The sequence below is a fragment of the Myotis daubentonii genome, chromosome 4 (genome assembly GCF_963259705.1).
Source record: "Myotis daubentonii chromosome 4, mMyoDau2.1, whole genome shotgun sequence".
Lineage (NCBI taxonomy): Eukaryota > Metazoa > Chordata > Mammalia > Chiroptera > Vespertilionidae > Myotis > Myotis daubentonii.
In genome coordinates, this window is record NC_081843.1 from 109,122,261 (window position 1) to 109,135,475 (window position 13,215).

General features: G+C 40.2%; 1 protein-coding gene across 10 annotated transcripts in view; it reads left to right on the top strand.

The window, feature by feature from the left end:
* DAB2 (DAB adaptor protein 2) overlaps positions 1-13,215 on the top strand; it is a 49,058-nt gene that overhangs the window by 15,794 nt on the left and 20,049 nt on the right. For 9 of the 10 annotated variants that reach the window (XR_009452707.1, XM_059694886.1, XM_059694881.1 and 6 more), the window contains exons 2-4: positions 11,015-11,207; positions 12,158-12,297; positions 12,954-13,052. Coding sequence is in view for 9 of the 10 variants with exons in the window: in XM_059694881.1 (XP_059550864.1) it covers positions 11,015-11,207; positions 12,158-12,297; positions 12,954-13,052 (432 nt within the window). In the remaining variant the exon portion in view is untranslated. Of the gene's footprint in view, positions 1-7,556; positions 7,654-11,014; positions 11,208-12,157; positions 12,298-12,953; positions 13,053-13,215 lie in introns of all 10 variants that reach the window. The other variant, XM_059694887.1, reaches the window with a different exon arrangement.

The following is a 13,215-nucleotide window of genomic DNA, read 5'->3' on the forward strand; positions in this document are numbered from 1 at the left end:
AATTAATCATGACTTACATGATTCCAACAGGTATAATTTTGATTGTATTAACTTGGGTTTATAGTTAAAATTTGTGGAACAAAACCTGTCTCACACTTTATAAGCAAAAGTGTGGTATTAAGCAGTAGGGTGTTTTTATTGTAACTGGAACTGCCTGTGCTCATTTATCTCTGCAGTGAATGAACTGTACACAGATATTTCGGTACATCAGAGCACTTTATTGTTCCAGGTAGTTGTTTCAATTGTGTGGCAATGAAAATCCCAAATCTGCTCCATTTAGCAGGGGTTGATGTGCAGCAGTTGAGAATTTTCCCATCCCTTGGTTTAAAAATGCATTTATTGATTCCCATGTACTTACTTGGCCCAGTACTATTTCCCAAAAGATGAGAGAATGATGAGCATTATGAAACTAGAGAATGCACATAGCTCAAGGATACGTGCATTTCTGCCACTTTGTCCACCCCATACTCACTCTGCAGCAACTGAAGAATATTTGTGCAACTGTGTTCACAATTTCAAAGCAGGTAGGCTAGATATTTCAGGATGTTTTTGGATCCTGTGATCTTAAATGTTTAAGACTCAGGTAGTATTAATGCATCACCTTAAGAAGCAAGAAAATAAGTTAGCAGATTTAGCTTTCTCCCTGTATACCAGAACCTGAAATTACGTAGGGATTTCTGATCTGTGAATCTGTCTAATTTTACTATATTTTCTGCAAGTATCAATCAAGAAGTAAGTAAATGCGCCTATATTCTTATTTCTTCTAGAAGAACTCCCCTGGCCTTTTAGATAGTATTCTGGAAACTTCCTAATGTTTGGCATGCTAGAACACTGTTATTAGGAGGGGAGAGGGTTGGTTTTCAGGTTGCTGGTTCTCTGTAAACCTGAAATTCAGCAAATAAGTAAAATATCCCTTTGTGTTTTTAAATAACTTCTTTTTCTTTTGCCTTGAGAGCAGTCCAGTCTTCTCTAAGGGAAACGAGGTAAATCTTGAAGAAACATTCTAAAAGTAAATATATATCAAGCACACAAGATACTAGTAAACAGCGATGCTTTAAAAAACCACTGTTCTTAATGGGGTTAGTGAGTAGGAGGGCCAACATTCTTCTTGGAGATGAAGCCTAAATGCCCTGTTGGCAGTGGATATCTTGCCCAACTAGAGCAGATCATGGCAGATGTGGAATTGTGAGCCAATGGCAAGTTTCTCATGGAAGGTTAATGCCAAGTCTAAGGATAGATTGAACACTAACACAAAGGGCATATTCTACTGCAAGGACTACCTAGAATCCAGAGACAACATTTTAGAATCAGATAACTTGAACCGATCTTGAGTAGAGTCTACACAACTTTTGTCATGGTTTTGGTCTATATACAGACATGTAACAAAAATAATTCCCCGTGTCTATAGCCAATTACTATATACACCTCCGTTTGACTACTCTGTGCTGATGGTACAAGGCAGCGGCATTTTCTTTCTTTAAACCCTTTGAAACACAGCATGCATCAGAAACGGAGTTACAAACAGGTACAGAAACACTCCAGCAATGGCTTGGAGAATTATATAAATGTAGGGCTCTCCCTGAAAGGGAGGCCACAGTGGGATTTGATATAATTCAGCCAGATCAATTAAAGAGCAAACCAAATATCAAGCCGTGCTTCTTTTTTTTTTCTTCTTTTTTTCTTTTGGTGCCCTTGACCGGAATCGAACCTGGGACCCTTCAGTCCACAGGCCGGTGCTCTATCCACTGAGCCAAACCGGTTAGGGCCAAGCCGTGCTTCTTGCGCTGGCTTTTGGAAGAGGACAAGTTTAAGATTCCCTGCCTGCTTTTAAAGTGGCCTGATGTGGTTATATCATAAAGTAATTCTATTGGTGTTTTTAAACTCAGAATTCTAACTTCCACGTGGATCTTCAAGATGACTATTGTAATGGCACTTGAGTCAAGGGAAACCTGTTTAACAGGTTTAGGTGTATAAGCATCATAGGTGACGTCACAGAGACACTCGGGTGGATGAATTGTTGTCTCCTAGTGTCCACATGCTAGTACGCTGCACATTCGTATCAGCTGCATCCGGGAGCGTTTCACTTGGGAGTGAGAAAGCACAACTGGATGTTGTGTGTTCTAAGAAACAAACTCCTTAGACCCATTTATATGAATTATTGAATACCTAGCTCAGAACCAGGTAGAGGATTTAATTTTGATAGAATTATCTACCCTAACTGAGAAAGGATAGACATGAAAACAGTGAGATATTTGCAGGTCAATTTGGGTAATAATACGTTGATAGGAGGATTATTAAAAAGAGTATGAATTGTGTCACTAAGAATCAAGGGTACACTGATGGTTATTTTCCCTCACCTTGACTTCTCAGCTTTTTTCCTATCTTTTCTGCGAGTATCAAGCATACTATCCATTGTACATTTAGATGCCGAATTCAAAAAGTCATGTGTTTACTGTGTTTTTATACCAGTTTCATAATGCTTCTCCTCAAATCACTGGCCCAAAGGCCTTGCAATAAAAAATTTCTAGAGGCTCCATGGTAGTAGTAGCATTTTTTTTAAAAAAAACAAAACATTTAAAACCCTAAAATTGTTTATGTAAATTTCTCATTCTTTAGAACTCTCTCTTCCCTTGGATTTAGGATGCAAGGGAAGCAGAATGAAATATAGTATCCCATGCCATCTAATTGTACAAAATAGAGCTCTTCTAAATTCAACCTTTAATTTCCAGGTGCTCAACCCAGTTATCTATGCACATTGTAGCTTTTTGAAATCTTCTTCCTTTTTCATACTCTTTTGGTATACTTCCTGGTTACTGTCATTTCATAACTAGACATACCGAACCGTGTGAGGTCCCCCTCTGTCCTTGTCACTGTAGCATGGGTATCCCCAGCCCATGGCAGCAACCCAGTGTAGACTGGGGTGCTACCATTAAAACATGATGATGTTGTCCACTAAAGCAAGTGCTCTGATGACTGAAACAGCCGCTGTGTCACTGGACCTGCAGTGGGGTCTGGGAGGGGAGAATGTTTAGCAGAGTCCTGCCATGGCTCTACAGGCCCTCTTGTTACACAGCTCTTTCAGTGTCTCATACATACCACCCACCAGCCACTTGAGGCCTGTCCAAGTGCCAAGGTATCTTCTGGGTGAGATGGGAACCCTAGCATCAGAGCCTAGGATTTTAGTCTAGACATTTTACCTTCTACCCTTTCTCTAACCATAAGGACTTTCCCCTCTCCTGCACCCCTAACCCTGTGTTGGACCACTTCAGTCCATTGTCCATTTCCCATAAATGGCTCAGCTGGCTATACAAACTTACCCACCAGATGCCAACTACCTTTGAGCCTAAAGTCCAAGGTATATGGGGAGGGGTAGCTTTTTTTAAATCCCTCTCACCCCCCAAAAGCCATATTATCCTTTCTCCCAAAGCAGTGGACTCCTAATAGCCTTTCCTCAGAATTAATGAGAATCACTCATGGCTGCTTCCATAGGTGACTCAATATCTATCTAATAAAAGAGGACTGGCTGATGAACATGTACTTATATTATGACCTTGAGCTCAAGGATGCAGTCATTACGTTGCCGATCTCTTTCCCACATGACACGTACAAAAGAGACAATAATAGATAAGAAAGCAAATATTTTATCATTAGGAGGATCAGGAACCAATAATATCCAGATGCAGACCTCTGGTGATTCTGGTGATACTATACACTAGACTAGAAATCCCCCATTCCCTTTTCCATGTCAAGTTATGCCCACTTTATTGTCCTGCCCAGCTCACTTGAGATACACAGAGCACATATACCAGAGCCTGGTGATCCATGTCCAGATGGTCCCTGGTGTCAGGGAAACCATGACAGAGCATAGCTCAAATGATCTAGTGCCAGCAATGTAAAGCAATGATGGAAACCTCCAAAACTTGAATGTCGCTTCCTTCCTTTTGTTGAAGTGACTTAAAAGATAAAGTTGAATTTCAGTTTTCCTTTTCTGTTTAGTCTAAGCTGGAAGAGGTCACACTGGAGAACTGGGATAGAATAACGGATTGACTGTAGTATTAAAGTTGAGATGGGTAGACTCCCTAATTTTAGTTAATCTAACCACAAGCCTCATGTGTCCATATTCACAAAATATTCCACATGGTCAAAGGACCTCAGGGATATTCCAACACTGCTCCCTTTTATAGGGTCTGAATAAGTGTAGGGAGGATTCTAGATTCAATCCCCTCTGCATGCCTTTGTTCATACAAGTATATTATCTGTGCCCCCACTTTTCCAAAATACTGGAGTAAACTCTCATTATGAATTTATACTTTCTACTACTTCTAACCCTAGAGTTAAGTGTTCAAAGTTATCATTGTACTGAAATAACTGAGTGATACCATTATAGAGTTGATCATAAACTTAATACGTCAGTTCAACTTGTGAACAATGTTTAGACATTTCTAGTGAATTGGTTGCTAAGCCCAGTCTAGAGAATGGACTTTCATTTGGATTGCATTAAGCTCATTTATAAAGCTTAAAGTCTCCCAAACACTCTTTATTATGATGACTATTCGTAGGCCTACTAGGAGCTATTCTTAATAAAAACTTACTTTAAAAACAAAATGGGTGGGGGTGAGTACAAAATTAGGAGAGGTCATAATGACTCAAGAATAAGAACTTATGCCAACATAAGAACTCAAACTTCCTATCATGCTTTAAAAAAACCAAACAAACAAACCCTAAAAGGCCAAGCACTGAATAGTAGAGAATGTACTGAAATAAACTTGAATTCTTTGATCTGCGAGTTGCGTCTCAAACCTAGCCAAATACTTTCTTCCCCGCAGCCAGCTCAACATTAATGAGCCATTTTGACCAAGTAGGACTCCAGCGATCTAGGCAAGAAAGAATTCAGCAACGATGTATAATTAGACCCATAAAATCCTTTTTCTGTCTTGGTTCAGAAAACATCTGTGAAATTCCATTTCAAACTATTCTGCTAAGCTAGTTTCTTGTTCTTTGCTTGGTATATCTACTAAATGGCAGTTCAATCTCTATATATAATGGGCTTTGTACAGCCTTCTTAAAATACAGTTTTTAAAAAACCGACACACATAATATCTAGGAATAAACAGTAGAGTCTCATGTTAAGACCTAGATTTCTCTTGGCACCAACTCTATCCACCATCAGCTATGTAACCATTAGACAAATTATACACTCTTTCTTGTCCTCAGTTTCCTAACCTTTATAATGAAAGGGTATGACCAAATATTCCCCAAGTTTCTTCCAGCTCAATAGTCTAACCCACTTGCTGTTTCTTTAATGGACAAAGGATTGTGGAAGTAAACCATTGGACCTCACACTTGTCAGTACATTGGAATCATCTGGGACTCTTTACAATATATTGATGCCTGAGTCCCTTCTCCAGAGATTCTGGTTTAATCGCTTTGGTGGTGGCATAGAACTTGACAGCTTGAGATCTCTCCAGTAAAATTTCCCCAAGTGATCTGAGTTAGACCTTCTAAACTGCCAGTAGTAACGATGTAGACTTAGAGTTGACTCGGGATCCATTAGAACAGACATCTCTGGATAACGTAGAGTAGATTTTTGTTCCCACAGTCCTGTTTCCATCAGAACCTGCCCTCTGTAGGCTCAGAAGCCAGAGTTGAACAGAAGGTGACTCCAATATTGGCAAACCCTCTCACTTTTTCACCTGGGCCTTACTAATTAAAGCACTTTATTCCTCCATGTTTCTATTTACTAGCTGTTCACTTATTGGTCCCAGTTGTTCTGCAACTGTTAAACACTTGCTGTGGAAAGCAATGTTGGATGCAATATAAGATTGCACAACACATAGTGTCTATGAAGCCTAACTCTGATTTAATCACAGCTGCCATTTGTTAAGCACTTTCCATATATATGCCAGGCACTGAGGTCTCTACATAAGTTCTTATTGATTTCTCATAACAATTCTGCAAACTATATTCCCATTCTACAGGTGAAGAAATAAATATTGTTAAGTTGTCTCAGCCACAGAGCTAAACGACGGTGAAGTTATCTAAGATTCCCAAGCCTGAACTCTTAGCTGCTATGCAATCTCACCTCTGCTCACAATGAACTGTAGAGGGAACTTGTAAATCTGGTCAGACTTGGTTCCAAATATAGGGAACAGCTTCTTGGTTCAGGGCTCTTAGTGTCTGCTCAGTCCCGTAGCATCCCTTCCAAGGGTTAAAAGCAACGATACGTGCTCTCTGTAAATGCCTAACTTGTGTATATCTCCTTGATTCAGGCATGTTTTGTTACTGAGGCCCCTACAGCTGTGTCAGCATTTGCAAGCACATCTGTTAAGGACTCCTTTTCGGTGTGCATTTACGTGGTCTCACCTCCCCAATTAAAGAGGCTGCACAAATCTTCCTGTCTGCTCAGCGTGGCTTTTGCAGGTAGAGTAAGCCTTCCTAAAAGCATGGGCATCTAAGCAGCTAAGGGAGAAAGGAGTTACATCAACTTTCAGAAACAGCCTAACTTCACTGCCCTCATTTCTGGCAACCTTCCTCATTCTCAAAAGGCTGCTTTGAAAATAGTGGTGAAGGCTCTGCGCTGCCCTCTTGGACCCTGAGATCTGCCTGGGAGGTTAATATTTCACATGCCCTAATGCAGTAGCTCAGCTGAGACAGGCATGACGTTCTAAAAGACAAGGAAACACATTCTGTGACCGGTACAAAGTACTGGACGCTCTTGCTAAAGATGTTTATGTTGCTTTGTTCTTGACTCTCCTTAACTCCCCTAACTGTGTCTATTTATGTGGCTCTTCCAAGAAAATTTACTGATATCTTAAAGTCAATGGGATTATGACTGTGAAAGCAGCTTACAAAATATGGGTTAAAATCATTGAGCTTTAAAAGAAATAAAGAGTAGCAGCATATATGGTAGAAACAGAGACATAGATCACGTTCAGTTTTAAGCTCAGAGCTTACTAGCAAATAATCTTGTGTTACCGAGTCCATTTCATTATTCATAAAGCAGAGACACATTCTATTTCATGGAGCTGCCAGAGTAAATGTTTTAAGTGCTTGATAGGTTAGGTGTTTGTCTCATTCCCCTTAACATTAAAAATAGATTCTCTACCATTTGTGGAATGGGCCTACCATTCAATAAGTCCTTAACTCAAGTGACTCTTTTACCAGCATTTTGAGGCTGACTAAGCAATTTCTTCTCTGCTCTGTATAATTAGGGCTAGAAGGTAGACTGGGCAGAAGGTGGTAAATTGGTGTCAGGATATTGCTTTAGAATCCTGGGATTATTAATTAGTATTATTGCAGATACCAATATATTCCTACTGATGGGAAAGAAAAGCAAAAATAAGAAGGTGCCAGCCAAGTTTGCCTCTACACAAATGTGTTCTTATGCCAAGCATTCCAGGGTTCTAAATACTGGATGTCTTGCATGCATAACTTTAAGGGCTAAACAAACTATAGCAGATTAGCAGATTTTTTTATTATTTTATTTTATTTTTTTAGTGCAAAGGACATAGTTGTCTTAAGATGACTCACGTAGTGTTCTGGTTTACATTTCTCAGAGCCTTCTCAGAAAAGATGTTGCAAGCTCCAAAATCTCTCCCAGTCATCTGATTCTTATGCCATGGAAAGGGGAAGTCTTCACATTCTTTCAGGGAAGTTTGTAAAGTCCAAAATCCAAGTTAGATATCTTTTCTCAAATGGAAGCAAATTTTATTGACTTAGCAAAGTTTCATTTACAAATTTATTCTACATTAGGCCTTAAGGAGTCAAGAATCCTATATAATAAAGAGGTAATATGCAAATTGACCATCATACCCTCACATAAGATGGCCACCCCTATGTGGTCACAAGATGGCCACTCCCATGTGGTCACAAGGTGGCCACCACAAGATGGCCGGCAGGGGAGGGCAGTTGTGGCCAATCAGGCCAGCAGGGGAGGGCAGTTAGGGGCGACTGGGCTGGCAGGGGAGGGCAATTGGGGGCAATCAGGCTGGCAGGGGAACAGTTAGGGGTTGATCAGGCTGGCAGGGGAGTGGTTAGGGGGTGATCAGGCTAGCAGGCAGAACTGGTTAGGGGCAATCAGGCAGACAGGCAGGCAAGCAGTTGGGAACCAACAGTCCCAGATTGTGAGAGGGAAGTCCCATAGGGATCGGGCCTAAACCAGCAGTCAGACATCCCCTGAGGGGTCCCAGATTGGAGAGGGTGCAGGCGGGGCTGAATTTCATGCATCGGACCTCTAGTATCCAATAACTTTAGATCCTCATTTGGTTCCAAATGTATTTTCTTATTTCTCTGCTCAAGCTTCTAATGAAGGAAGCAGCCTGTCCCTAAAAACTAGAACCAGTTAGGTTTAGATGGGGAGCTGTCCAGGTAATCCTTTGCATATGTGTTGAGCTTTAATTTGTGACCCCTACCTTAGGCTAACATTCATTGTGTATGTCTTCTGATTAATGTTGTGCTCGTGGTCAGAAGGGTCCCAGGGTACCTAATGAATGAGAAGACTATACATTCTAGTTGTCCTATACCCACTTGTTCCCCCTATATAAGATCTTTGACCTTACTAGTACTAGAACTTAAAACAAACCCAATAGATTAATGCAATCTAGACTTATATTTTAAGCTATGCCTTAGTTTGGAAAGATTTAGAACTGGACATATCTTTTGGCAGCCACACAGATATATAACAGCATCTCTGTAGCTATTATGAGATTTCTCAGATGAGATTCATCACCGTCACATCTAAGGAACCCTGGCTTGGGGCCAGACAGCCTGGGCTAGACCCAGGTTCTAGTATTTGCATCTGTGTAAGTTATAACCTCTGAGCCTTGGCTTTCCCTCAGGAAAAGTGAAATCACACTGTATCCTAATACTCAGGGTTATTGTAAATTTTGGAGTTAATACAGGTAAAAGGCTAATAGTGTTTGGCCCCCAAAGATGTCTTGAGTAAAAAGAGCTTTGGCCCGGCCAACATGGCTCAGTGGTTGAGCATAGACCTGTGAACCAGGAGGTCACCGTTCGATTCCCAGTCAGGGCACATACCCAGATTGGGGGCTCAATCCCCAGTGTGGGGCCTGCAGGAGGCAGCCAATTAGAGGTTCTCTCCCATCATTGATGTTTCTATCTCTCCCTCTCTCTCCCTTCCTCTCTGAAATCAATAAAAGCATATAAATTTTTTTAAAAAGAAAGAAAGAAAAGAGCTTTGAACTCTCTACTCTGTATGACATCCAAGTGCAGAGACTTCTCTATGGCTCCCTACTATCCAGGTGTCTGAGCAAAACTAACAACTAAATCTCCAAATGAAGTAACTCAGATAACATTACTATACATAGATTTATGTATTTTTTTATGTATTTGCTTTCAAAGACTATTAAGACTACAAGGACTATTTAAAAACTTATGGGAGCCCTAGCCAGTTTGGCTCAGTGGATAGAGCAGTGGCCTGTGGACCAAAGGGTTCCAGGTTCGATTCCGGTCAAGGGCACGTACCTCGGTTGCAGGCTCCTCCCTGTCCCAGGCCTCTCTCTTCTCTGTCTTTCTCTCTAAAAATCAATGGAAAAAATATCCTCGGGTGAGGATTTAAAAGATAAAGTAAAATAAAATAAAATAAAAATAATAAAATAAAATAAAATATAAAAACTTGGGGGGAGAGATTAAGTGCTGACCTTCAGGAGAACCTGTTGACATTCATGAAGCAAGTAAGTGGCAGTTGAAGCTCATTGAGCAAAAACTTAAAACTTACTTTTTATCCTTTAAGTATCTAACAAACAGTACATATTCCCATGTGATGGACTTGATCCTTGAATTTAAAAGCTCAAATAAATGGGTGCTGTAGGCATAGAATTAAGAGGGCTTCAGGGGGTACAACAGCCCATTGGTGGTCTTAACAGGATTACAGACTGTGAGGAGCTTTTCTTTGTCTTCGGTCTTCAGTCCAGGTAGAAAGTTAACCTGTCTCTAGCTCTCTTGGCAGCTGTGTAGAAACTTTTTTTTTCTCCTTTTCTTTCTTTTTTCTCTAAAATATTTTTATTGATTTCAGAGAGGAAGGGAGAGGGAGAGACAGAAACATCATTGATTGGCTGCCTCCTGCACGCCCCCCACTGGGGATCGAGCCTGAAACCCAGGCATCTGCCCTTGACCAGAATCGAACCCAGAACCCCCCAGTCCACAGGCCAACGCTCTATCCACTGAGCCAAACCAACCAGGGCTGTGTAGAAACTTTGACTCTTGGGGGGTGAAAGAACCTTTTGAAACATTAGTTCACTTTCATTAGTGCTTACAATGACTTGCATTTTTCTGTTTTACCTACTATGATACATGGGGGAGCTTTATGAGAGCATATACCACAACCATGTTGAGGAGAGTAACACTAAATAATAGCATAAAAGTATTCACACACAATGAATTAATTATACAACAGACACCCCATAAATTAATCCTCTCCCTGATATGTGTAAGGATTAATGTCAAAGTGGGTGTATTTTAAAGTATAGTTCTTGTTAAAACCTAACATTTTAAAAAATATTAATATGAATAAGATAAAATATATAGCTCTACTCTTGACACTGCCTTTACAGTTAAAGAATTTTTTGAGGACCAGAATTTATAATACCCAGTTTCACATGCCAGTTGCCATTTTCTCAAGCTTAGCATTCCATTTATTTCTATTTTGCTATGAAGCCTTATTTTTCTATGTGTCACACATTTTGATCCCTATCTTTCATACTAGATTTTGATGCCAAAGATCCAACACAAGCTACTTAGCTAGATAATCATTAAATGTTACCAGATACCAAATGACTAAAGAAAAATCTGGTAAACACCTTCTTTCCATTTTGGAAACCTCAAAGGAAACACTCCTACCCACTCCCCTGCTTTCAGAGTTCAGTCTAATAGAGGAGAAAGAACAAAATGAGTCTGAAGAAGTGCACTCGAGAATCGCTAGTGGTAGGCCTGTTATGGCATAAAGTCTGGGTCTGGTGTGTTATAATCTCATTACGCCTCTAAACTCTGCCTACAGGTGTCTGCAGTCGGTTATGTTCTTTTGAGACCTCGCCATCAGGGAGCACCTGGTGTCACTAAGTGTCTGCTGGTGCTGGAGTTTGCTGTCTGCCTTCTTGCCATGTCTAACGAAGTAGAAACCAGTACATCTAATGGTCAGCCTGACCAACAGGCCGCACCAAAAGCACCGTCGAAGAAGGAGAAGAAGAAAGGTATGGAGAAATCCTCTTGAGGCCAATAAGGGGAGCTCGCGGTGGTTACCTCTGAAGAAATGAGAAGTTCAGGGTAAAGTAAGAGCTGGCCCTGGCCTGGCTTCAGCCTGAGCCTGGTCTCCAGGCCTGAGCAGGAGAGTTGGAGTTTGGTTCACTCCATATACAAGACGTGTCTCTGAATCCTGTGATTGCCTGGGTCTTGCCAGGCAGCTCTCATGCCATCTTGTTCAATTGATAAATCAACTATCAATTATTACATGGTTATCTTTCAGTAACCTGTTTACCATGTTGCTGTTTTTACAAACAAAAGATCTTTGTTTTATAGAGCCTTGTTCTTCACCTGAAGTGCCACTACAAAGTGCCAGAGTCTTAACCATTCATAGCTTGAAAATATTTCGTGACTGGCTTGCTTTTCACTTCTACACTTTAGCAATGGAAATGAGACCACACAGGCCTTTTAAGAGAAGCAAAAGAAGTTATAAAGATGGGATAATTATCTTAAGTGATTTTCAAAGAAATTTACTCATAATTCCCTTTTGCCTTTTTGACAGTTCAAAATGCTGGTAAATTGTGTGGTGCCTTATTTTTTTATTATTATTAAAAAACAAGCATTATTCTCCTGATATTCTTTTTTAGAAGTATTTTTAAATTATAATGACTATCCCCAGGTCCCACCTCACAAAATTCCATAAGTTTCCCATAATTCAGTCCATTTTGCACCTTTAAGAGTTTATTTTCTCTCCATCCCAACATCTTATATAGTATTAAAGAGCATGGTTTTACTCAAAGGAAGTGAGGATAAGGATAGAATATTGCACACTTAGTCAATCATAGTATAAGCAAGATTTATACTACTCTGATTTGTAGATTCCAGAACATATTTGATGATACATGGGGCTGATATTTAAATACATTTATAAACTTTATCCTATATTTCTTTCTTTTCTCAGGCTCGGAAAAGACGGATGAGTATCTTTTGGCCAGATTCAAAGGTGATGGTGTAAAATACAAGGCCAAGCTAATTGGCATTGATGATGTGCCAGATGCGAGAGGAGATAAAATGAGCCAAGATTCTATGATGAAACTAAAGGTAAAAGGCAGAAAGCATGCTTTGTCTCTGTCTTCGGCAAAGGGCCAACAGAAGGAATTAGATGAGAAGTTTGTATTTACCTGTATCTCAATTATTCAAGAGGAAAACTTTCCAATCACATAATCGATCCAGTGGCACCTCATTTGATGAGTAGCCATGAGATTGTTTGCATATTCTGAGTGTTGTTCTAGTGTAGCAGGACTCGACATGCCTTTTGCTTTGTTTCAACCGTGGAAGTCTTCAGGTAAAAGTCAGGACTGTACCTGGAAACTTGTGTTCCTTAGTGTTAGCCCTTTGATTTTCTGAATTTTTGAATTCCAGCACTGTCACTATGTGAAACTGATTAGATAATACTTGTTAAGTAAGACAAGGCCTAGAAGTAACACCTTTGAAAAACTTCTAGTACATTCTCTTGTCTTTACCAGTGACTGTTCTGAGATCAAAAGAATTAAAATGACTTGTCCAAGTTCACGGAACTAACTAGTGATGTCCTGGCTCAACGCCTTCTATTCCTTCTTGCTCTCTCTCATGCAGGGTGCTTAGGCCTTTCACAGATGGTAAATTAAGCTGAAAACAAAGCTGCCTTTAAAGTTTCAGTATCAGAAGCATCATAGGGTAGTTTTAACTAAGTTTTCTTGTTTTCCCAACCTCATCAGGGCATGGCGGCGGCTGGTCGGTCTCAGGGACAACACAAACAAAGGATCTGGGTCAACATTTCCCTTTCTGGGATCAAAATAATTGATGAGAAAACTGGGGTAAGAATCCACTTTCACTGACACTTTTCTGACCACCTGAATTTGACAAACAATTTGCAACTAAGTTTTAGCTCCCCCTTTTCCTTTTCAAAATTCTGTAGGAAAAAAAATAGTATATATATCACTTCTTCAGATGTAAAGGCGGAAAACAGGGTAGCAGTGA